The sequence below is a fragment of the Salvia miltiorrhiza genome, chromosome 1 (assembly GCF_028751815.1).
Source record: "Salvia miltiorrhiza cultivar Shanhuang (shh) chromosome 1, IMPLAD_Smil_shh, whole genome shotgun sequence".
Lineage (NCBI taxonomy): Eukaryota > Viridiplantae > Streptophyta > Magnoliopsida > Lamiales > Lamiaceae > Salvia > Salvia miltiorrhiza.
In genome coordinates this window covers 49442717-49466664 of record NC_080387.1, presented here as the reverse complement: position 1 = coordinate 49466664, position 23948 = coordinate 49442717, and the positions used below count along the sequence as shown (strand labels likewise).

Here is a 23948-nt window from a genome sequence, read left to right as displayed (position 1 = left end):
TAAAAAATATAGAAAAATGACTTTTTTTGGGTGGGTAAAAGAAATAACATAACACGAATAAAGCATAAAAGCAAGTTAAAAGAATTTTTTTTAATGAAAAGAACAGTTAAAATGTTTTGATAAACCATATACTTGATCCTCCAGAAAAACTCCAACTCCGTTATTAATTAGGGGAAATAACATGTACTAATACTTATAGAAGTTTAAATTCAACTTATTTTATTATTGTGTTGAAATTCAATTTAACGAGTTTGGATTTGTTCCCATATTATGCGCACATTGTGTCATAATTTGATCAAAATTTAATAATCTACAATCTATTATCTTTTAATATTAAATGTTAGTACTTTTGTACTAACTTACCAATTCAATCCAGATTGTAACTTAGATGGAACAAATTCTTCATTATATGTAAATGGTTTAATCATTTTATTTATTTTAATACTCCCTCAGTTTCGTAAAAGTGTATCACATAAGGGATTGAGTGGATTTTAAGGAAAAAAAATTGATAAATAAAGTGTTAAGTGAAAATGAGTGATTGTAGTTGAATTTAGAGTTACATAAAAATGAGTGATTGTGATTAAAAGAAGAATGTGGGACCATGTCCCAAAATGAAAGTGATACACTTTTACGGAATAGACGAAAATAGAAAATGTTATATACTCTCATGAGACCGACGGAATAGTAATTATCTGGCTTCTTATGAATTGTAATCCAATTATATATGGGACATGTTGTCAGTTGTAATAATTGAATAATGTTGTTTTAAGTAGGATTGCTAATATCCTCTAAAAAAAGAAAAAAAGTAGAAATGCTAATATAATTAATTTTAAATAAAATACCTCTCATAAGCTCGAACCTTTTTCTACTATAGAATATTTTATGTGAGATTATATTAGTTTGTTTGTTTGTTTTTTTAATTTTTTTTATTGATCAATAAGATTAAATATAAAAATTTAAAAGTGGCATCATGTACTCGAATCCAAAATTTTTGACCTCATATATTAATCACTTTATTATTTGGTCAACAATATTATAAAATATTAATCCATCTTTTTATTGGATTAGTTAATCTTATAAAATATTTAAATAGTAAAGTAATTATGAATAATAGTAGACGACAATTGCTAAATTATGATAATTTAATTTGATTTGATTTTAATATGAACTGGATGCTGTATTTTTGAACTGAATTTATTAACCTTTTTTTCCTTCGAAGAATTGACTCATTGACGCTGAGGATATATTAACCGGAATTCTCAACCCTCACCCGGCCGCCCACGGCGGAGCTCCGATCAAATATTAATGGCAGCTGCGGAAGCAGCAGTGGTGGCGGCTGGCCAAGACCAGCAACAACCGCCGCCGGCGAAGGCTGTGGAGCGGCTGAACTCGGCGCTTCAGCAGCAGCTCAACCTCGACTCTGTAAAGACTCGCGCTATCAGCCTCTTCAAAGCCATCTCTCGGATCCTCGAAGAATTAGATGCCATAGCGCGCGCGAATGCCACCCCCAAATGGTACGAATATGCCATTTCAATTCAACCAGTTTCCGTAGCTGTCGATCAAATTCTCGCGCAATTGATAATTTTAGGGTTTTTTGGTGCAGGCAAGATGTTTTGGGGCAGTTCTCGATGGTAAATCTGGAGCTGTACAATATTGTTGAAGATATCAAGAATGTGTCCAAGGCTTTTGTTGTGCATCCTAAGAATGTTAATGCTGAGAATGCTACTAGTATGTGTTGATTTATCTGCTACACTGCAAAAGTGGATTAACCTTTTGATTTCAGTTGTTTATTCTGGTTATTTTTCCTTGTGACCAAGCATTTGCTATAAGGTCGCTAAAAGTTTATAGGAAATGCTTGCTTATATGATTGCATCACTGTAAGACATAAAAAGGCTATGTGGGAGATTGAGAAAGGCAAAGCTGGTTTGTTTATCTCCACTATAAGATTTTTATGTTGATGAGTAAGAGAGGTGCAATGTGGGAATTCAATTTCGTGTATTAAGTTTGGCTGTTCCTTGGCTGCAGTTCTGCCTGTTATGCTGTCATCTAAGCTTTTGCCGGAAATGGAGATGGAAGACAACACTAAGAGAGAACAGCTGTTGCATGGTATGCAGGGCCTGCCAGTGGTGGCACAAATTGACAAGCTCAAGGTGTGTAGTCATTCTGCTGGAATATTTGTGCATCATTGGGCGTTCCTTTATAATGATGTATGTTTAATTGATCTCAGACTAGAATTGATATGATTGGAGCAGCCTGTGAAAGTGCTGAGAAGATCATAGCTGATGCGCGTAAAACCTACTTTGGCACTCGGCAGGGGACAAATCTTCTCCCAACTATTGACAAGGTGCAAGCTGCAAAAATACAAGAACAGGAAAATTTGCTTCGTAGTGCTGTCAATCATGGTGAAGGTGAAAATTCTTTACTCAGCAGCTCTTGGAAGTATAATACACCTTACGCTTTACAGCATACGTATCTTTTGGATTGGACTGCGTTTTTGACATTTTATGTGCAGGGTTAAGAGTACCTGGAGATCAAAGACAAGTGGCATCGTCACTTCCAATGCACTTGGTTGATGTACTTGCTACTAATGACAATCCACAGACTTTCCAAGATTCATCTGGTGTGTAATTTTGGTGTTCTCTTTGCTCCAGGATCAATATTTCCCTTCTTCTTGTCTTTTGGATTGTTAGTATAGGATTTTCATGCATCTGCTGACAATATTATGTTTGTACAATTTAGGGTTGTACCAGAAGAGTACACCTCCACTTATGTCAACAGCCACCAATAACAGTCAGGGCTCTTTGTTACAGGTCAACATTTCAATCATTTTACATAAGCTTTCTAACTAAGATTCTTTTTGGGTATTTCTATTAAGAATCCTGTGTCATCATTATATTTTGTGCAAAGACATTGTTAGTCTTCGGTGGCCTTACTCTTATGCATTAAGTTTAAACATTTCCACAAAATAAGTTAATAACTGCCCCATTTCCTCAACCACTCCCCGTCATGAATCAAATGGTTAACACTATTGCGCCTCTCAATCAAATGACTCTCTGCCGCCTTTAAGGAGTTGAACCGCTGCCTACTTTTCAAGCTGATTGTGTAATCTATTTAACTCTGTAATGCATGTCAAGTAGGGTAGACCTGATGTGGTGTTTGGATAATTATGAAGATGAGGAGTACACAGTTACCAGAATTATATTTGTATAACTTTTCCATGTAAAATTGCATCTGATTTTCTTATGGCGGATCCTTTTCTGTGCCTTGTTACATTCTGTTCGCAATAGGCTTCCGGTGCACAGCTTATTGGAAGACCAGCAGCTTCCCCTTCTGGTCCTACCACTTCCTTTGATAATAGTACAGCAGCATCTCCTATGCAATATGCCAATTCACCCAGATCTGGTGCAAATATTATGAACACTCCATCTCCTCAGCAACAACAGTCACAACAACAACAACTGCAGCAACAGAGGCAGAAAATGTTGCAGCAACAACTTCTGAGTCAACAGCAACTAAGACCATCGTCAATGCCTGTCCTTGGACAGGTGTGGACCTTTACTCATCTATAGAGATTGAAGGGTATCCAACTTTTATTCAACATTACAGGGATCTTGCAACATATAAATCTTGTTTCACACTGAAAGTTTTATTTTCCTTACAACTTGCACTCTGTTGTTGCAAACATCTTTTTTCTATTCGATGCAATATATATGTAGGACTTAAAAACCCAGCATATATTTCATAAGACCAAGTTATTATGGTTCAAGTTCTGTTTCTTTGTTCCATGCCTGTCCCCTTATTTACCTCCATGAAGCCAAAATAATTAATCAGTGGATGGATTATTGACTTTCGGTCTTGCATAATGTTTCTTGATGGATTATTAACTTGCCTAATATGTCTTTCATTCATCTATAGTGGGGTCTCTCAGGTCATGACGTATGTATACAGATTTCAAAATAAATAGGTTTTTGTGCATGTTCTGTTCTTTAATGCTAAGTTTCCTTTTCCGCATTAGCTAATACATGCCATCAAATATTTAATTTTTATCCTCTTTTAACGCTTGAAATTATTGTGATTCACGTTTGCAGAACCAACTAACGCAGCTGCATGACATGCCAAGCCAGTCGCAACAAAAGTTTCAGTCGGTAATCAAGCACTTAACTTGGGTGACAAACTTCCATATGATTGGTGGCAAAAATGATGGACTTAGCATGTGACTCTTGACATTATCACCATTTAGTAAAGTTATTCCATATTCTGGGGTCAGTGATAGAGCAGGAAGCTCACATAAGAGCATAAAATCCTTATAATTGTCATATGTAGTGATTTCGTCATTACCTGGCGAGCAACAATATTGTCTTGCATGCCTGCTTTCCTGAGAGAATAATCTTTCGTAACAAATATCCATATCTATGCTTCAATTGATTCATTGTCAGTATTTACATCTTAACTCCTTTCCGATTTGCTGCATAGCAGATGCATGGCCAGCATCATGTGCAGTTCTCGCAACCATTGGGAGCCCAGCAACTGCAGAGTAGACAGCTTACATCAGCTGCAATGCAGCATATGAGCCCAAACCAACTAAACCAAGGGAACCAGCTGAATCGTCAATTAAATCAGTTCTCTAGCCCAGCAAATAGTGCCCTCTTTAATGCGGCCCAGGCAACACCTACATCTCAAATGGTCAGACTCAGATATCTTCTGCCTTTTTGTTGTACCCTTCTACTTTTTTCCTTTTCCGAATGAGTTGCTTTCTGTACTAAATTTTTCTTGATTGTTGTGTTTAATACTTAAGACAATTGATTTCTTTTATTATTCTTTTGGTCTGAGCCCCAATTGAAAGCCTCCACCCAACTGCTGGGAGAAGCTTGGTTTATGTCTTTTTGCACGTGCCTCGTAGTGTTGCGCTTAATTTCTTTATGATCAAGAATTTTGCTATTCTTGTCTTACCCTTGTAAACCTTCATATATTTCAGATTCCTAACATGTCAGCTATGATGCCATCACAATCAATTCTTCCAAGAATGCAGGTTAGCTTCCTAAATTCTGCAAGACTTCAATTTGATGGTGATACAAAATCTTCCTATGCTAGAAGATCCCACCAAATTCAACATAAAGGCCACTGCAACAGCCATCATTTTTAACTGAAGAGCTTTCACTTGGTGTGAAATGCATATGCTTGCACTTGATTTGATAACATCAGTTTAGGATTTTGCATAATTTTTGATATGATGCTTTACAACCCATTGCTGATTAGCCTTTGCACTTTATGCTTTCAGTTTGCAATGTCTGGCGCCAATCGAACTCTGACTCCCCAAAATCTGAGCGATCAAAGTACCGGTTATACCTTCTAGTATATCATTGTGTTTCATATCATCAATACATGTCATATCATCAATACATGTCATACATACAGTACACTGATGATGTCATTTTATACATAGACTTTGTTTGAATATGGGATGAAGTATCATTTAGAATAGATCTCGCGCTGTCTCAAACAACAATCTGAGTTCCTTATCATCAACTGATACTGATCTTTCCAAGTTTGGACTACTTTCAGTGTTCAACATGGGGGCAGCCAACACAGGAGGTATGATGCCGATTCAGCAACAACAGCAACACAGTGCACAGGGAGCATTCGGCAACATGCAGCAAAGTGCTCAGAATATGCAACCGGGCATGGTGACCATGCAAAACACCCAACAGAATCATCCCAACTTTCAGCAGCAGAGACCTCAAAACCAACAGTGAAACATTTTATGACCCGCCTCGAGACGAGCCTGTAGAGATTATATTGCTAGGAAATGAGCTTGAGTGCATCTCTATTGCCCTCATACTGCAAAAATCTTTGCAGTGGCATTGTGCTGCTAGTTGAACTCAACAGTGAAACTTTTTTTTTTGAGAGGTATTCTTTTGCTTTCTTATATTTGAGGAATATAATAAAACATTCTGATAAGTTTTTTTTTTTTAATTATATAAGTAAATAAAGAAATTTAAAGACCGTGTGATCAGGGGCGGATCCAAAATTTGTCGATTGGGGGGGGGGGGGGAACTCGAATGTATTGAACGGGGGTTCGGGGGTGGTAGCCCCTAAGCCAAATTTTTCGGGCAGTATGTACAATTTATTTTTATGTGTAAGTAGAATTTTAATGGAGTTAGGATTAGAATTCGATCACCGACTATAATAAATAATTATTCTATTTGTCTTGATTCAATAACATATACTAATGCTACCCCTGCGAATTGTACCATTATAGTTGAAAGAATATAAAAAACTACATTTATATATTTTTTAAAAAAATAATTTATCTTCTATAAGAATAAATTAGCTTTTATTTTTATATTAAAAGATTTTTTATTTTTTCCCTGAAAGTTAGATTGGCTAAAATTGAACTATATAGATATTGGACTAAATATATTTAATATATATAGGACAAAATTTTGGGATTGCATTGGAATGGAGCTCGGTGCGGCCCCTATATAGATCCGCCACTGCATGTGATGGGATAACTCGAATTCAAGACCTCAAGATTTTTAGGCATTAACCTGTCAACACATTATAAGTTTTTTTCAGTCCATTATGTTAAGCCCACTTTTTTGGGTGAAGGGACATAGGCCCACTTGAAAACTTAAATGATTGGTATTCATTTATTGAAATAGTATATGTTTTGATTGGAGAGGAGTATGTGGGTCTGGACACTTTGGAAGCAACATGAAATGTATTTGCGTGTATGCATTATAAAATATACAGATACTTATAAAAGCCCAAATATTAATTTCACATGGTGTTTATGACTATTTAATTGAGTTAATGATTATAAAGAAAGTAAAATATTTATAAGTTTACTGAATTTTCAATCACATTGCACAATTTATTTTTAATAAATTGAACTATTCTAATATCAACTCTAATAAAATTTGTTCAAAATCTGATCGTTTACTAAATAAGTCTAGATGGAACACGTTCTACACGACCTTTCATTATTGTATACTCCTCGAGCGTTATCTTGATAAGTATATAAATAATATTTATTCTATACTATAGAATTGTTCACCGTCTATGGTTGAAACTACTGTAACTATCTATATACATATAGTGATTGTGTAATTATTGTTTACTGGGTAGGTATTTAGTTATTATTGAACATTGATTTAATTATATAGATTTTCTCATTTTCTTCTTAATTCTACAATATTTATGTTTTGAAATATATATTGCACACTTTCCATCCATGAAAAAAATAGTACTCCCTCCGTCCACCAAAAAAACTCCTACTCTACTTTTTGGACAATTATACCCTCCCTTGCTTTTAAAATTAGTATACCTTTACCTATTGGCCCCACTTTACTCTATTATTATTATTATTATTATTATTATTATTATTATTATTATTATTATTATTATTATTATTATTATTATTATTATTATTATTATTATTATTATTATCCTTATCCTTATTATTATTATTCTTATTATTATTATTGTTATTGTTATTATTATTCTTATTCTTATTATTCTTATTATTATTGTTATTGTTATTATTATTATTATTATTATTATTATTATTATTATTATTTATTATTTTATTATTATTATTATTATTATTTTTTATTGTTATTATTATTATTATTGTTATTATTGTTTTATTTTTATTATTATTATTTTATCCTTATTATATTATTATCCTTATTATTGTTGTTATTTGTTATTTATTATTCTTATTCTTTCTATTCTTCTTCTTCTTCTTTTCTTCTTCTTTTTTTTCTTATCCTTCTCTTCTTCATTCTTCGTTCTTTTTTTCTTCTTACTTATTATTATTATTGTCGTTGTTGTTGTTATTATTATTATTATTATTATTATTATTATTGTCATTATTATTATTATTATTACTTATTGTCATTATTCTTCTTATTATTATTATTATTGTATTATATTATTATTATTATTATTATTCTTATTATTATTATTATTATTATTATTATTATTATTATTATTATTATTATGGTTATTATTACTACCTCCGTCCACGAAATTGAGTACCCATATTTCCTTTTTGGTCCGTCCACCAAATGAGTACCCATTTCCTTTTTGGTAAGTGTACCCCACACATCCCACTCACAATAAAGTGGGTCCCTTAATTCCACTCACACACACTTAATCAATTTCTTAAAACCCGTGCCACCCCAAATGGGTACTCATTTCGTGGACGGAGGGAGTATTATTATCCTTATTATCCTTATTATTATTATTATTATTATTATTATTATTATTATTATTATTATTATTATTATTGTCGTTATTATTATTATTATTATTATTATTATTATTATTATTATTATTGTTGTTGTTATTATTATTATTATTGTTATTATTATTATTATTATTATTATTATTATTATTATTGTTGTCATTATTCTTATTATTATTGTTATTATTATTATTATTATTATTATTATTATTATTATTATTATTATTATTATTATTATTGTCATTATTATTATTATTATTATCAAATAGCTAGTGAAAGATTAGTAAAAGTAATCACAATACATTAACACTACTCTTTTAGTCTTTTACACCACCTTTACACCACCTTTTTCAGTTTTCTTAGTCTCCGTGCCGAACCCCAACTGGGAGTTTTTTTGGTGGACGGAGGAAGTATCAATTTTTGCCGTTTTGGAAAGGGCACAAAAATTAGTCACTTTCCACTTTTGAAAATTTTCTATCAAATGATAAATCATTTTCTCTATTTAAAATATAATTAATTAATTTTAAATATATTAGAGATACTCTCTCTATCCACAAAAAATATTGTTAAAAGGGACCATATAAGATTTAATAAAAATTATTAAGTTGAACACACTGCAAGATAATGTGATCGCATGATCGGCTTGTTTCGCTCACTATTTCTATTTAATGCGATTATTATAAGAGTATCCGCATCGCTTACACGATAGCGACCTACTCGTGTAAGGCTGCTATCGTGTAAGCCGATACAGCCCTCACTTATACGAGGGCTACACGTTCTATCGTGTAAAACACGCGCCTTTAAAAAAAAAAGGAAAATTCGAATTTTGAATTTGACTGCCTCGATTTGCACGATTTTTTGACTGTTTTCTTCTTCTTCTTCTTCTTCTTCTTCCTTCTTTTTTTCCTTCACCTTCTTCATCTTCCTCACTTCTTCCTTTCTTCCTCTCTCTACACCCTTGATGGATCCACACAACCCAAATTACTATGACCTAAATTGGTGCCCCGATCTATCCGACGACTATCATTCCGATTTGTCGGGATGTAACTTGGGGGATGCTCCTCCATCCGGCGAGGAGATGCCTTCGGCAACCCATAGTGCTGCCAAACCGAAGAAAGGCAGCCGGAGGAAGGAATTTTAACTATTAGTAAAATGTGTTATTTAAATTTGAGCAATTAAATTTAAGTGAAAAGCATAAAAATCAAAACTAAAAAAATCATGTAGGCTATCATGTAATCCCAATGCAGCCTCTTTACATCATATAGTCCCCCTCATGTAACCCAATGCGGATGCTCTAAGGAATTCTAAAATACGAATAATCCCAACTTATTAATATACTAGTATTTGTAGAATAGAGAATATGATAGTGGCGGCCACGCGTAATGTCACGTGACCCACCGAAATATCAAATTGCAAAAATTTCCATTGCACTGTCTCTGTTCCTTTTCCACAAAATTCATAATTTAAGAGTGTTTTGGCGTCTGCTTCTGATTTGCAGTCAAGAATTTCTCACTTCACTCTCAGCTTTCACCAAAGAAGAAGAAGAAAATGGGGGCAGAAGCGGATATGGTGCACGCGCCATTGGTCACTTACGCCTCTATGCTATCTCTCCTCTCTCTCTGTCCGCCTTTTGTTATTCTTCTGTGAGTTCTCGCTCTCTCTTTTCCCTTTTATGTGTTGTTTTTTTTTTCTTTTCTTTTATTTTCTTTCCGTTTTTTGCTCGATCGATCTGCTTTTCTTCTACGATTCTCGAATTCAGATTGAAGGTTGTAGTGGTGGCTGGATTGGAAACCGTTTTAGTGGCTAGATCGGTTCTCAATCGGGGGTCTTTTACAATCTGCTTATGGTTAATTTTGAGCTAGATTTATGTAATTGGCAACTTGACCTAACATGGCGTTGGTTATGTCAGCGTTGACTGACTTAATTAGATACAGTAATTCGTAGTAGTTTGTTTCTTTGGTGTTTTTTCCTCTGATTTGATGGATGCATATATATGATGTTCATGCAGATGGTATACTATGTGAGCGTTGACTGACTTAATTAGATGAAATAATTCATAGTAGTGTGTTTATTTGGTGTGTTTTTCGTCCTCTGTTTTGATGGATGCATTTATATGATGTTCATGCAGATGGTATACTATGGTGCATGCTGATGGGTCCGTGTTGCAAACGTGGGATTACTTAAGGCAGCATGGCCAACAGGGATTGATCGATATCTGGCCGAAACCCACTGCCACTGCGTGGAAAATCATTGCTTGTTATGGGGCATTTGAGGCTGCACTGCAGCTTCTGCTGCCCGGGAAAAGGGTCGAGGGCCCGATTTCACCTGCTGGGAATAGGCCCGTGTATAAGGTAGTGTGTATGTCTCTCTGACATTATGGTGAAAAAAGTATAGAGCTTTCTTCTTGTGTGTGTGTTGTGCGACACATTCTGGAGTGTTATCGATTACCAGACAACCTAGCTTTTGTGTCTTTCATTGTGCAAGATTGAAGGCTTCAGTCTCATGATCTTTTCTCATATGCTTATTGCAGGCTAATGGTGTTCTAGCATATGTGGTGACACTGGTTACGTATCTTGGGCTCTGGTGGTAAGGATCTTTGAAGAGTTTTCTCACAAATGACATGCTTTATTTCTAAGAATGTTTTTTTTTTTATTTTCTCTCTTTTTCTGAAGTATCATTATCGCTTATTTCTGCCTTCTTAGAGAAACAGAGCATCGTGCAGTTATTTGCTTAGTGCTTGTTGACATGAAGGTGTAGGTCTTGCTTGAAATGTCTCAAGCACTATTTCTTGATATAGATTCCATAAGTGGCTAAATGTAGTTAATGTTTTAAGCTATTTAAGAGCTAAGTTCAATGCTAGAGTCTATAATCCGCCGAAGCGGTTTATCTGTATGTTTCCTAACCTTCTTGTGCGGGGTATTTGATCATATCTTTGTACTTTTCTGCAGGTTTGGAATTTTCAACCCTACAATAGTTTATGACCATTTGGGAGAGATATTTTCTGCATTGATTTTTGGGAGCTTTGTCTTTTGTATTTTCTTGTACATCAAAGTAAGTGTTCATGGAAATATGAAGGTGCCTCTAATATTCTATTTGTTCTCAGTTGCATATGTTATTCTCTGACACTTTCTCTATTTTTCGCAAGGGTCACGTTGCGCCATCTTCAGCAGATTCTGGATCATGTGGAAACTTAATTATTGATTTCTATTGGGTGAGAATTTGGGCTTCTCTCCTCATTGTGCTTTTTGTTTCTGTCTACAGAAGAAATTCTCTGCCTTGCAGATGTGTAGCATAAAAAGAAATCAGTAACTTAATGAGGGATAGATGGGATCTTTTGTAATTAAAATGAGGAAATTAGTTGCTGAATACATTGAACACTTGAATAAAATTTAGAGATTTAATGCTCTATCTTTTTTCCAGGGAATGGAGCTTTATCCTCGCATTGGTGAGAACTTCGATATCAAAGTGTTTACAAACTGCAGATTTGGGATGATGTCTTGGGCTGTTCTTGCTGTTACCTATTGCGTAAAGCAGGTAATGCCGTCTGAACTCATTGTTCATGGAAACTCGGTTTTTACTTGTGATTATTTGAGTAGTCTTTAATTATCTGAAAATGCCACAATTTACTTTTGATGACCACTCTATGTTCTCCACCTGCAGTACGAAACATATGGCAAGCTATCTGATTCTATGCTGGTTAACACAATATTAATGTTGGTATATGTAACAAAATTCTTTTGGTGGGAAGCTGGATATTGGAACACAATGGATATAGCTCACGATAGAGGTCTGTTTTTTGCATTTCAACTATTTCGATTGTATCGCAAGTTTCCTCGTGATTGGTGATTGTTGTTTCCATAACTGAAAATTTCTCAATGCATTTTCAGCTGGCTTTTACATTTGTTGGGGATGCTTGGTGTGGGTCCCATCTATATATACATCTCCTGGCATGTACCTCGTTAATCACCCGGTGAATCTTGGAGCTCAGGTATCTGTACTACTACTGCCAATAACTTTTTCTTTTCATATTTTTTTGTGGGACTTTTTCTTTACCCTAAATCTATCCTTTGCCTCGTTTGATATTAGTTAAGTGCGGATGAATTTAGATATCAAAATGCTTTATAATTTTTCAGTTATTTAGCAATTAGTCCAATAGTGATCATGCAATATGCAAGATTTTGGCTTCTTTACCCTACTTCCCTACTACTTTTGCATAGGCGTTGAGAACTTTTATCAGTTTCCTTGTAGTAAAGTAAAACGCAATAAACCATAATTTACACATGCAATATATACATATAGAGGGAGGTTCAAATGAGAACCGAGATTTAAAATGAGAACGAAGAACCATCCTCAATTCTTGGATCATGAATATCAACGGTGAATACATCATTTTGATGGATGGATGGATGGATGGATGCACCATCTGGGTTCGAATCCAGTTAATTGCAATTTTCACTATAACCAATCCCTATATATATATATATATATATATATATATATAGATTCTTGAGATTCTAGTTTGTGATTGGTTGAATATTCATTCCAAGTTTTCAACAAATTAATGTTATCATCATTTGGCTGTGTGATTGTGATGGATGCACCATCTGGGTTCGAATCCAGTTAATTGCAATTTTCACTATAACCAATCCCTATATATATATGTATATAGATTCTTGAGATTCTAGTTTGTGATTGGTTGAATATTCATTCCAAGTTTCCAACAAATTAATGTTATCATCATTTGGCTGTGTGATTGTGAATGTTGGTAGACTTATGCCAAGGCCAGTATACTACGATTGAGTTATTTTACTTCAACCTCAACATCAGTTTCTTATCTCTAACATACCCTTTATTAACTTCGTTTTGCAGCTTGCGATCTTTATTCTTGTTGCAGGCATTCTCTGCATATACATAAACTATGATTGCGACAGGCAAAGGCAAGAATTTAGGAAGACGAATGGGAAAGCCCTGGTTTGGGGAAAAGCACCATCCAAGGTAGTATAATGATATGTGATCTCGCTGTTTTTATTTCGTATTGGTGAACGTGTTATTAAATTGTTAGTTTGCCTTCCTCAATTTTTCTGTAGATTGTTGCCTCATACACAACGACTACGGGTCAGACAAAGACCAGCCTTTTGCTGACATCAGGATGGTAAGTCATGCTCCAAATACATTACATGTGAAAATAGGTTCCAAATACATACATATCATTCTAAATTTAACTATGGTCCGTGTGTATTGCTTCATATCTTCTCTCAGCATTAGCTTCATGATACACAATCATCTGCTCAAATTCACTACACGATGATCTGGAACTGTCGTTCATCAAAACTTAGTTGGTATAGAAGCAATAAAATTATGCTTTCATGTTTTACACAGGTGGGGCTTAGCTCGTCACTTCCATTATGTGCCGGAAATCCTCGGAGCCTTCTTTTGGACCGTACCAGCTCTGTTCGACCATGTAAGCTTTTTACAGAGACATTTTTATGTTTTAAAGTTTAACAACTTCCTAACCTCCTTCTCATCTATCTTGCAGTTTCTCCCATACTTTTATGTGTTGTTCCTTACGATTCTTCTTTTTGATCGAGCTAAGAGGGATGACGACAGATGCAAATCAAAGTAAGCACGCATTATCTTCACATTCTCGTAGTAGCACAACTCCCACATTGCATTAGACTAAGTTAGTATTTCATAACAAATGACAAACTGCATTTGATCATGAACGTGTTGTGAGATTACAGATTATGTGTTGATTAAACGCAACATTTTGATCGGAAAATTTTACTGTTTGTCGCAGGTATGGCAAGTACTGGAAGCTGTATTGCGACAAGGTCCCTAGCAGGATTATACCAGGAATTTACTAATAATTTGTGGATTTCTCCGATATTTTGACATTGTTGAGGACTCGTTTGCAATTGACCTATCAAATAAATGCTGCTTCTAGTTTTTGTTGTAAATTGGTCACGGTTTCTCATTTAGTGAAAGAACTTTCTCTATTTGAAATCGATATTTTTCTGGGCAGCAAAGCATATCTTTGATCAAAGATGAATTGTATTAAATCCTCGTTAAAAGTATCAAACAAAAAGATAGAATCGGTTTTCAAAAAGCACTATTATTATCAAAGAGAAGTGTAAGAAAGTGAGCTATAGTTTATGCACTAGTGAAAACATTCACCCAGAATCTCACAACTAACTCAACTCAACCGTAGCTTATGCACAAGTTTGAACAACATAATCTGCAGAAAACAGAATCATTAAGCTAACAACCTCTAATATACTCAGAAAACAAGAATCAAGAGCATGAAATATGAGAAGTAAAATAAGTCTAACTATACAAGATTCAGCCTTTTTTCTTCCCAGTGCAGCAGCAATGGCAATGACAATGGTAGTATTACAGACAGAGGAAATAAGTAATAACTCAACCTAAGGAGATTCAGATACCAAACAATTATACTTGTACAAATACATAGCCTACTTGTTCTACTCACATTCTCAATTACTGCTATCACTGTTGTTGTTATTGTTGGGTTGGTCGTTGTTATTGCCGATGATCCCATGGCCATGGTGGTGGTTATTGCTGTTCCCGGCCCGCCTCTTGAGCTGCGAAAGCTCCACCTGCGTCTTCATGAAGCACTGCATTCTCTGCAACTCCAACTCCTTTGCAAACTTCATCCTCTGCTTCTCCATCTCCACCAACTGCTGCAGTTTCGCAGTCTCAGCTTGCTCGTACGCCTCCCCGAATTTCAAGATCGCCCGAGTGAGCTCCTTCATTGAGTTCCCACTCCCATCACTCTTCTTATTCATTAATCCAGACCTAATTGAGCCCACATTGTTCGCCATTCTTGCTTCTCTCGGCCTCTTGTAGCTCTCGGGAGGCAAGCCATCAGATGAATTGGATGAGTTCTCCGGTTCGGAGTCATCATCGGAGTCAACAGCAGGCCTTTTGCGGTTAGGCGGCAGCTGGAATTGGGCGGAATTGGACCGAATCCCGACGGGGATTCCCATGGGAACTCTTTGATAGGGGTTACTGGACTCCGGCGGCGGAGGAGTGGCGGAGCTCATCTTGGCGGTGGGGCCGATCAATTCATCGAGCTTGTCGTAGAATCGCCACTTGCTGGGGCCGGCGCCGGCGGCGATCTTGGCCTTCTCGACCTTGTACTTCTTCTTGACGGTGTCGATCCGGTTTTTGCACTGGATGTCGGTTTTAGGGGTTTTAGAGTAATCCTCGCGGCTGCTAACAATGTCGGCGACGTCTTTCCAGTGCTTCTGCTTGAGATTCCCGCGGCTGAGCTCCAGGTACCTCTCGCCCCACGCCTCGATTAGGACGGCGGTGGCGCCTTCGCTCCAGCAATCCTCTCGGCCGCCGCCGGAGCCGGGGGTTTTCTGGTTCTGGATGGGGAGAGCGAGGGTTAGGGAGTTGGAAGAGGGCGGTGGGGCGGCGGCGACGGTGACGGCGATCCGCCCGTTGGGTGCGGGGGAAGGCTGGGACTGGATTTCGTCGTCGTCTTCCATAGATGGGCGAGATCTGGGTGATTGAATCGGGATCTGTAGAGAGAGAGAAAGGGGAATTAGGGTTTAGTTTAGGTTGACCGGCAAAAATTGGGGGTATGTGAATGATGGGGAGGAGGATGGGACCCCCCAAAATGGCGCTACGACGTCGTATTCACAGAAGTCTATATTTATTCATTTTTCACGGGAAAACCGGTCGGCTACGGCCGGCGACGTCAACGCCGAAGCCTACGTTTATATATATTTTATTTTATTTTATATTTATTTCCCTTCAAAAAAATTCAACTTCCTAACTGGAAAAGGAGTTGTAATTATTAAATTCACGTGATCTGAAACATACTATAGGAATTGAATTTTACTTTACCCCAAAAGTCTAGTTAAAATCAATAAATTGTGTGTATAACTAGGGGGCCCAGCCGCGAAGGATATCATAAACGAGGTACTTGGATAAAAATCCCTCTTTTCAATCTGGGTGCAAATTATTGAGCTACTACAAACCTAGAATCACCTCCATTGATCTCAGATTCCCGAGTCTTGCTCCGGTATGCTCTTGCCGCTGCTATCTTGTTCAAAATTATAGTTTTTTTCATCATAACGTATATGCTTTTTATAATACTTGTTCTGGGATTTTGATATTTGGCGGAAATCGATACCTCCGATAATTCTTCGATTGAAAAGCTGTTATCTTGAATTTAATCTCCTCGAGGCCTAAAATTTAGGGTTCCTCTCCTATTTTTTTTTTCTGCAAATAAATCAACAATTAGCAACCCAGGAAAGGGAAAAAGATGCATCTTTAATCAGTGAAGTCATGGGTAATAATCCACCGACGTTTTACAAGCTGATTGATTTCAACCAGTTGGTTCCTTCTTCTGCCTTTGTTATTTTCGATTACCATCTGTGCCGTATTATTGAATCACGATTGATGGATTTTAGTGATTGTTGCTGACTTGCTGTATTTGAAGTTGAAACTTACTATTTTTTTTGGCAGGGGAGAGTGAGAGAGAGAGAATGTCTGGGTATGAGAATGTAATCGGAGGGAAGCTGAAGCTTAAGGGTAAGGCTCTGGATGTGAAGGCCGGTGGAGTGAAGAAGAAGAAGAAGCAAAAAAAGCAGCAGGAACAAATTTCTGAAGCTGTGGAAAGTGAGTTTTCTGCAAATTTATCTTTTACACCCAAGCAAGTACTTAATACCTTGTGCATTAAAGTTGTGTTGTTTCATTGTAATGATGGAGGGCTCGTGTCAGTCACCGGTATTTAATTACATGATTTATGATTGCATAGGTTCTAGTCCTTATGAATTAGTTGATTAGTTACAGAATTACTTATTTTAGGCTGCTGGCAACTAGGTTGAATGTGATGGACTTACACACACACTTGGTTATTTTTCACTTGTGTGTAATTGTTTCGAATTAGCCTTTATCTTATACTTACATGGTTCCTTACTCTGAAATAGGTGAGAATGCATTGGTGGAAACTGATTTGGACAAGCAAGAGAGTGGTGATGCTAACAAATCGACTGGAGATGAGAGATCAGCTAGTTGGGATGGCAATCTGACCCCAGCAGAGAGACGATACATGGAACAGAGGGAGAGAATCGACTACCATAAGCTGGCAAAGACATCTAATAAATCACACCGTGATCGTATTGAGGATTTCAACCAGTATCTTGCTAACATGAGTGAGCATTATGATATTCCTAAAGTTGGCCCGGGCTAACTTGAATTGCATCCAACGGCTTCTCCTTCGGCCCTGTGGCGCTGCCATAGATATCTACTAACGATCCATGTTGTGTTCATATGCTTTTTGGTTGCTTTAGACCAGTTTTACCAATTGAGTTTCTCTTTCAGTGAACTTGTTTAATGTGTAATCCTCTCATTCATGGATGTTGACATTTATGTAATGATGTTTCCATTGCAATTTTCACCTTCGGAGATTCAGGATTTACTCTAATCAGTTTGTTTGTTAAGTTTTGAGCTTTTTGACAGTTCTAAGTTCTTCCATCCAAGTACGTAATGATGCTTGGAGTGCCAAACTAAAGTATATACAGTATATATTTGTTGATGAAACCTTTTTTTTTTCTTTTTTTCTTCTGTCTTTGAAACAGGTTTTGCCTACATAAAGGAGTATCATTTATATTCATTATTCATTTTATTCTTAATGATTACAAAGAAAATTGAACAACTAAAGAACTTAGATTTGTAGTAAGGGTGAAATGAGAAGTTTGACATAATTTTTTGATAGAATTCGAAAATATGACCAAGCTTTCAGAAAATCGTGTTAATTGCTTGCTGGACTTCCAAGTTCCAATCATGTTCAAGAAGAGTAAAAAAAAATGTAGATGATTGAGTAGAATACTAGTAAAAAATTAAACAAATAGAATAGACACGCAATCGCTATAATAAATAATGGGGCATGTAAAATATCAGTGCTACAATTTATTCATACGACAAAACACGTGTGGAAATAAATATACTCGATTGATGCCCTCTTATTAGTGACCAAAAATCATGGGGCATCTACAAATATAAATAAAGAAAGCTACACAGACAATGTCCATCATCTCAAGTAAAAACTTCACCACTACCATGCCTCATTGCTTTCTTCACCACAACCAACTCAGCTCCAATACATAACAAATAACAGCATCATCTACAACGATGCACTAATCACCGAGTTTCGTCCTCAAGATTGCGGAAACCAGCAGTCAAATCGTCGTGGAGTTTCTGGAATTTCGCGATCAGGGCTTCCTCCCCTTCTGCTGGATCCTCGAACTTCTGGGAACTGCACCATTTTCAAACGACCACGGATGAATATCATACTCAAAATGAAAAGTAGCAAGCATGTTCTCGGATCCTTGGGTTCGATTTAACTTACACCAAACGGTAGAACAAATCTCCTAGACGGTGCTTGATAAGGGTGTAGGATATCTTCTGTCCGTCCATACCAGCACCTCGCTCCACCGCCTGCACATCAATTCACAGTTAAAAATCGAGATCTAATCAGTTAAACCACTTCTTGCTGCAACCATCAAGTCAGCCACCAATTTTTTAAGTAGACGAGACAATATAGGGGGAAATGTGCCTTTTACTTCACCTGATTAGCCAAATTGTAGAAATGAATGATGTTGCGCATCATCCAAACAGACTTATAGAATGGGCAGAACTTATCGTACCTGTAGCCACAAAAACAAGAATGTAACTCTTAAAATTAAAACAATCTGTATGAATACATTATTCAAAATAGTAGGCAAACACTCACGGTGTAAATGCATTCTGAGCAAGATAGTCCTCCCTCAAGAGTTTTGCAGTTTCCAAAATAATTTTATCTGTTTCAGCTAGAGCATCTTTTCCAACAAGCTACAAGAAGCCAAACATCTAAATTAAATTCCGAAAAGAAATTTTGCTGCACTCAGGACTCAGGAGTTTAAGGTATATATAACAATTTCTTCGAGTCGTATAATCCTTATTTTGCTTGTGGACTCAATCATATATGTGCATGGCAAGGATAGAAAAAATAAATGGCACCATGTACCTGCACAATTTCATTCAAATCATCCTCTCTCTGAAGCACTTCACGAGCTTTTGTCCTTATGTTAATAAAATCTGAATCAAATTTCTCATAGAAGGATTCCAGTGCCTGAGAAAATGATCAAATTTCAGCATGCCGACAAAGAGATCCATTTAATCAGAAGAAGAAAGTAAAAACACAAGAAAAGGTCTTTATTATATCCACAGGATGAAACATACCCCTGAATACTTTGAGTAAGAAATGAGCCAGTTGACAGAAGGAAAATGTTTTCTCTGAGCGAGTTTTTTGTCTAGACCCCAGAAAACCTGAAATGTGAAAAAACATAAACTCCACATTAGAGTTGGAGTTGTCTTGGTGGGCATTTGCTAGCAATTCATTATCTGAAAAAAACTTTACTTGAACAATACTGAGAGTTGCAGATGTGACAGGATCAGAGAAATCTCCTCCGGGGGGAGAAACGGCGCCCACAATAGTGACACTTCCAGTTCTTTCAGGTCCACCAAGACATTTAACTTTTCCAGCACGCTCATAGAAAGATGCCAAACGTGCCGCCAAATAAGCAGGATATCCACTGTCAGCAGGCATCTCAGCCTGCACACAGAATAATGCATGTCAACATAGTAATTAGTAAATAAGCAACCAATACAAAGGCCAGTAAAATAGTTGAAGGTATTAAAACAGACAACAAAATATAAATAAAGAATGAACATGAATGAAAATATATGGACCACTTATTTGAATGGCGAAGAAATTTTGGTATACATACCAATCGACCGGAAATTTCACGCAATGCCTCTGCCCAACGAGATGTTGAATCTGCCATCATACTGACATTGTAGCCCATATCTCTAAAGTATTCAGCAATAGTAATTCCTGAAACAAGCCGAGGTTACATATGATATAACATTGCATGTGCAGCAGACCTTGCATCAATTTCAATTGAAAAGCATGTTGAAGAGTATAGCTTCATTTATTTTCTTTTCCTGGCAAAATCACTCTAATTAATTCACTAATGTAAGGTTACTCTATTTATACACTAGCTTAAATCAATTTAACCAAATAAATCGACCCTTACTGTGATAATCAAAGGGTGCAACTTGCCGCTAAAAACACTATGTTTACTCATTAGGATATAGGAAATTGGATCATATCCATTACTGAAGTGTGAACCCAGTGATTATAATAGTTACCTGTATAAATTGAAGCCTCACGAGCAGCCACAGGCATGTTTGAGGTGTTAGCCACAAGTGTGGTACGTTTCATGACCGATTCCTCCCTACCATCAGGCAGGGTCATTGTCAATTGAGGGAAATCCATAAGCACCTGTAGATAATACATAGGTCAGACACTTTGATTACCCCAAGGATGATTAAACAAGCAACCAAATTCCATACCTCAGCCATTTCATTTCCTCTTTCTCCACATCCAACATAAACAACAGTATCAGAATTAGAGTACTGCATTTTGTAGCAAAAGAAAACCCGATTAGAAGTTTTATAACTTGATTAAAAATATTTGCAACAAAATTTATGAGAAGAAGTCAATGCTAGTTGATGAAGTTCACCTTGGAGAGTGCCTGACTGATGACAGTTTTTCCACAACCAAATGCACCAGGAATGGCACAAGTACCGCCAAGCACAGAGGGGAATAGAGCATCAAGAACACGCTGAATGGAAGCAGATAATCAGATGCAAGACTTCAGATAATCAGATTGACACACTGAAAACATATTTGTTGGACAGATATATCCTATTTATAAGTATTCACCTGTCCGGTCAAGAGAGGAGTATCAGCAGCAAGCTTTGAAGCCACAGGCCTAGGTGTACGCACAGGCCAGGTCTGCAATAAGTAGGCATATCAAATTGAGCTTCTTGCTCGTTCCATAGAAAATATTCATTAGTCAGACACATGCTAAACTATCCTCGATCTAAAGGCTGACCTGAAGCATGGTAAATTGTTTTTTCACTCCTTGGAACTCAAGCTCAAGAACAGTGTCCTGCAAACAGTCAGAAATCAAGTGTGCAATAGTTAGATATTTCCTCACGGATATATAGATGGTTGGGATGAAGCATGTGCTCCACCAGGATAGATTGAAACCTTCAATGAGTATTGACCAGCAGGGGCTACGTAGGTTATCTTCCCCATTGCGTCGGGAGGAAGAGCAACATGATGTTGCATTAAACTGTTCTCATGTACAGTCTGCAAAGAGAGTTAATGTAAAAAGTAAGAAGAGCTCGAAAATTCAACAGTAGCATTTTATCAAGCAACTATTAGATACTAGAGGCGGGATGACTGACAAACTCACCGCATATAAGTCACCTCCTGTCAAAAGATCTCCCTCTCCTGCCATTAAAAATTATAATAAAATCGGTTAGGAGCAATGCTTTGTGGTGCATTTCTACCTCTACAAAATACAAAGACATTTATGATAACTTGAGTGGTTATCAAACCTATTTTCTTTGGTTGAAATTCCCAAAGTATATCTTTGTCGAGTGCTGGGACTGATACACCACGAGGAATGTACACATCACCAGATTTTATTGCGATGGTTCTGAGAGGCCTCTGCATTTAATATTAACCCAAAGGCAAAGCAAGAACAACAATCAGAATACTCTCATACAACAGGCTAAAATCAGAATCCTACGCCTATACTGTTAAATTATGATAATTTGAAAGATGCAGAAGTTAACCAACCTGAATACCATCAAATATATTTCCCAAAATTCCAGGACCCAATTCAACTGACAGAGGCTGTAAAAATCGGTCAATGAGTAAAGGGTTCAGTTTTCAAGTTGATAATAAGATCAATACGTAATTTAAAATTTAAATGTATGATATTTGAGAACCTTGTGTGTTCGAAGAACTGGATCATTCACCATGAGTCCAGCTGTTTCCTCATACACTGCAATAAAAGCACAAAATGACTATGGTAACTAACATGTAAATTTTGATCAGAATGAGCACAAATAAGAAAGAAGATATCTTTCTCATGTCTGTGAAGTCAATCACACAGTAAAACACCAGGTTCATGAATCCAACAGGTATGTCATACATCAAACAGTATGGATACTTTAAGAACATCTACAGTGGACTTAATATTTATCAATAGAACTAACCCTGAATTGTGGCGGAATCTCCTTCCAACCGAATAATTTCTCCAATAAGATTGTCGTGTCCAACACGAACTAGCTCATACATAGCAGCTCCAGCCATTCCATCAGCAACAACCACTGGTCCAGATACCTATAAAACACGCATGAATGTAAGGGATAAAACATATGTAATTACAAAAGAATGATAATGCTATCAAACATCTCGGCAAAAATAAATCTCTGGCTGCAATAAAAGTTCCAGCTTTTCAGCTTAAATCAAAGTTGTATTCCAATATCTTTCACTCAATGGTGGATCGGATGCCAACGATTCATGTTTTTTTGCAATTAAGCTACACATATATCATATATGAATAGACTGGATCAATTACAAGCGAGCGAAAGTACAGATGGTGGAGCAATTTCCAAATCAGGCAAAACAAGCATCCGATCCAAACTACTAAATTACTGAAAGAAAAAGAGAGATACAATTTATTTTCAAAGATCAGATCCAAAGCAGAAGGAAACGGCTGCATCCTAATTGGAGCGGAAGCAGTGACAACGAATACATAGCAAATTAAGTAAGGAAATTGAAATTGAACGTCTAGCATAACCGTTAAAGCTCACCTTGCGAACGTATCCATACTCGCTCTCCTTCTCAGCATCCTCGAACGTTGTGAGCGGACCTCCGTAGACGGACGGCATATTTTGTGATCGAATCAAGGTCGGGATGATCGACGAGAAGAGGTCTTCAGATCAAATCTTGCACCGATTTTGGATTTTTGCGAGTGTGTGGAGAGAGAGAAAGAGAGGGAAGGAGGGAGAGGAGAACGTGAACGGATTGATGTGGGTAGTTGCTGCTGGAGCTAGTTACTCACTGATTTGGTTTCTCATAAGGGGATAGATCCTCTGCTTTCTCACTTTTTTTCGCCTTAAGAGAACAACCAATGTGATTGCGCCACGTAAAATAATAATAGTGGTCCAAACTCCATCTTAATAATACGGTATGACGCGCTAGATTGCATTAGCATAAATATGGAAAGGATTTATTAAATGGGCCAGGCCCAAGTAATTGATAATAGAATTATATACTCCCTCCGTCCCACTCCCGTGACACGTTTCCTTTCGGGACACGAAATTTAAAGAATTAGTTGATGATGAGCAGATGGCGGAGGTTCTGTGACCGCGACATGTGTATTCTCACAGAGTTGTATTCTTCAGCGGATCAACACTACAAGGTTGGAGAGCGGAGAAATGTTTATCAGGAATAATGTTCGTTAGACGGTTCCACGAGTGACAAAACTGTATCTCAAGGAAGGAGCTTGGAGCACCCACGGTTAACAGTGCTACTTATTGACACTCGTGCACTACGTCATCACTGGAAGAAGACGGCAAAAGTCTGACACCTATTGGCACTCTCCGCCGTCTATATACCTAGCTAGGGGCCGTTAGCCAGTACATGGGGAGCGCATGCCTTGTATGGGAAAATACTGAAATACCCCTGATTCAGCTCTCTATATATAGTCCCTTCATTTGTATTCACTGGTTACGCGATCTAATTAATACAATAGCT

General features: G+C 36.8%; 5 protein-coding genes across 7 annotated transcripts; 3 read left to right on the top strand and 2 right to left on the bottom strand.

Moving 5' to 3' along the window:
• The first annotated feature begins 1128 nt into the window (after window positions 1-1128).
• LOC130989594 (mediator of RNA polymerase II transcription subunit 8) lies at window positions 1129-5958 on the top strand. 2 transcript variants are annotated; one of them, XM_057913578.1, is made up of 12 exons: window positions 1129-1514; window positions 1604-1728; window positions 2026-2150; window positions 2228-2408; window positions 2513-2620; window positions 2740-2810; window positions 3288-3545; window positions 4089-4145; window positions 4477-4683; window positions 4976-5029; window positions 5279-5333; window positions 5563-5958. In XM_057913578.1, exons 1-12 carry the CDS (start codon window positions 1306-1308, stop codon window positions 5751-5753), a joined length of 1641 nt encoding a protein of 546 aa, XP_057769561.1. In that variant the 5' UTR covers window positions 1129-1305; the 3' UTR covers window positions 5754-5958. The 2 variants fall into 2 exon arrangements, with proteins under 2 accessions (XP_057769561.1, XP_057769571.1); XM_057913588.1 differs by lacking the exons at window positions 1129-1514; window positions 1604-1728 and adding an exon at window positions 1767-1923.
• Window positions 5959-9564: 3606 nt separating this feature from the next.
• On the top strand, window positions 9565-14254 carry LOC130989568 (7-dehydrocholesterol reductase). 2 transcript variants are annotated; one of them, XM_057913542.1, is made up of 13 exons: window positions 9565-9894; window positions 10380-10602; window positions 10782-10837; window positions 11200-11302; window positions 11397-11462; window positions 11672-11785; window positions 11912-12038; window positions 12139-12239; window positions 13121-13246; window positions 13339-13403; window positions 13631-13712; window positions 13788-13870; window positions 14049-14254. In XM_057913542.1, exons 1-13 carry the CDS (start codon window positions 9800-9802, stop codon window positions 14113-14115), a joined length of 1308 nt encoding a protein of 435 aa, XP_057769525.1. In that variant the 5' UTR covers window positions 9565-9799; the 3' UTR covers window positions 14116-14254. The 2 variants fall into 2 exon arrangements, with proteins under 2 accessions (XP_057769525.1, XP_057769529.1); XM_057913546.1 differs by lacking the exon at window positions 11397-11462 and having other exon boundaries at window positions 9648-9894; window positions 11200-11326; window positions 11645-11785.
• Window positions 14255-14506: 252 nt separating this feature from the next.
• LOC130989576 (trihelix transcription factor ENAP1-like) lies at window positions 14507-15762 on the bottom strand. Its single transcript, XM_057913560.1, has one exon. The coding sequence runs from the start codon at window positions 15760-15762 to the stop codon at window positions 14743-14745; it is 1020 nt and encodes a 339-aa protein (XP_057769543.1). The 3' UTR covers window positions 14507-14742.
• A 401-nt stretch (window positions 15763-16163) lies between these two features.
• LOC130989586 (uncharacterized) lies at window positions 16164-17708 on the top strand. Its single transcript, XM_057913568.1, has 3 exons — window positions 16164-16301; window positions 16748-16900; window positions 17212-17708. Exons 2-3 carry the CDS (start codon window positions 16768-16770, stop codon window positions 17472-17474), a joined length of 396 nt encoding a protein of 131 aa, XP_057769551.1. The 5' UTR covers window positions 16164-16301; window positions 16748-16767; the 3' UTR covers window positions 17475-17708.
• Window positions 17709-18137: 429 nt separating this feature from the next.
• Window positions 18138-23339, bottom strand: LOC130989559 (V-type proton ATPase catalytic subunit A-like). Its single transcript, XM_057913532.1, has 20 exons — window positions 23003-23339; window positions 22403-22529; window positions 22133-22188; window positions 21981-22037; window positions 21737-21848; window positions 21592-21629; window positions 21384-21485; window positions 21226-21282; window positions 21054-21125; window positions 20851-20952; window positions 20681-20743; window positions 20477-20609; window positions 20053-20159; window positions 19683-19877; window positions 19505-19591; window positions 19290-19394; window positions 19017-19114; window positions 18852-18930; window positions 18633-18721; window positions 18138-18539 (listed from the first exon to the last, which is right to left on the bottom strand). The coding sequence occupies exons 1-20, from the start codon at window positions 23078-23080 to the stop codon at window positions 18425-18427; spliced, it is 1872 nt and encodes a 623-aa protein (XP_057769515.1). The 5' UTR covers window positions 23081-23339; the 3' UTR covers window positions 18138-18424.
• Window positions 23340-23948: the final 609 nt, after the last annotated feature.

Coding starts and splice junctions, on each gene's coding strand:
- LOC130989586 (XM_057913568.1), top strand. CDS start 16,768: ATGTCTGGGTATGAGAATGTAATCGGAGGGAAGCTGAAGCTTAAGGGT. Junction 16,901..17,211: donor AATTTCTGAAGCTGTGGAAA/GTGAGTTTTCTG, acceptor ACTCTGAAATAG/GTGAGAATGCATTGGTGGAA.
- LOC130989594 (XM_057913578.1), top strand. CDS start 1,306: ATGGCAGCTGCGGAAGCAGCAGTGGTGGCGGCTGGCCAAGACCAGCAA. Junction 3,546..4,088: donor CAATGCCTGTCCTTGGACAG/GTGTGGACCTTT, acceptor TCACGTTTGCAG/AACCAACTAACGCAGCTGCA. Junction 4,684..4,975: donor CAACACCTACATCTCAAATG/GTCAGACTCAGA, acceptor CATATATTTCAG/ATTCCTAACATGTCAGCTAT.
- LOC130989559 (XM_057913532.1), bottom strand. CDS start 23,080: ATGCCGTCCGTCTACGGAGGTCCGCTCACAACGTTCGAGGATGCTGAG. Junction 22,530..23,002: donor AGTATGGATACGTTCGCAAG/GTGAGCTTTAAC, acceptor CGTGTTTTATAG/GTATCTGGACCAGTGGTTGT. Junction 19,115..19,289: donor ATTTGAATGAAATTGTGCAG/GTACATGGTGCC, acceptor GGCTTCTTGTAG/CTTGTTGGAAAAGATGCTCT.
- LOC130989576 (XM_057913560.1), bottom strand. CDS start 15,762: ATGGAAGACGACGACGAAATCCAGTCCCAGCCTTCCCCCGCACCCAAC.
- LOC130989568 (XM_057913542.1), top strand. CDS start 9,800: ATGGGGGCAGAAGCGGATATGGTGCACGCGCCATTGGTCACTTACGCC. Junction 10,838..11,199: donor ACGTATCTTGGGCTCTGGTG/GTAAGGATCTTT, acceptor ACTTTTCTGCAG/GTTTGGAATTTTCAACCCTA. Junction 12,039..12,138: donor GGATATAGCTCACGATAGAG/GTCTGTTTTTTG, acceptor ATGCATTTTCAG/CTGGCTTTTACATTTGTTGG.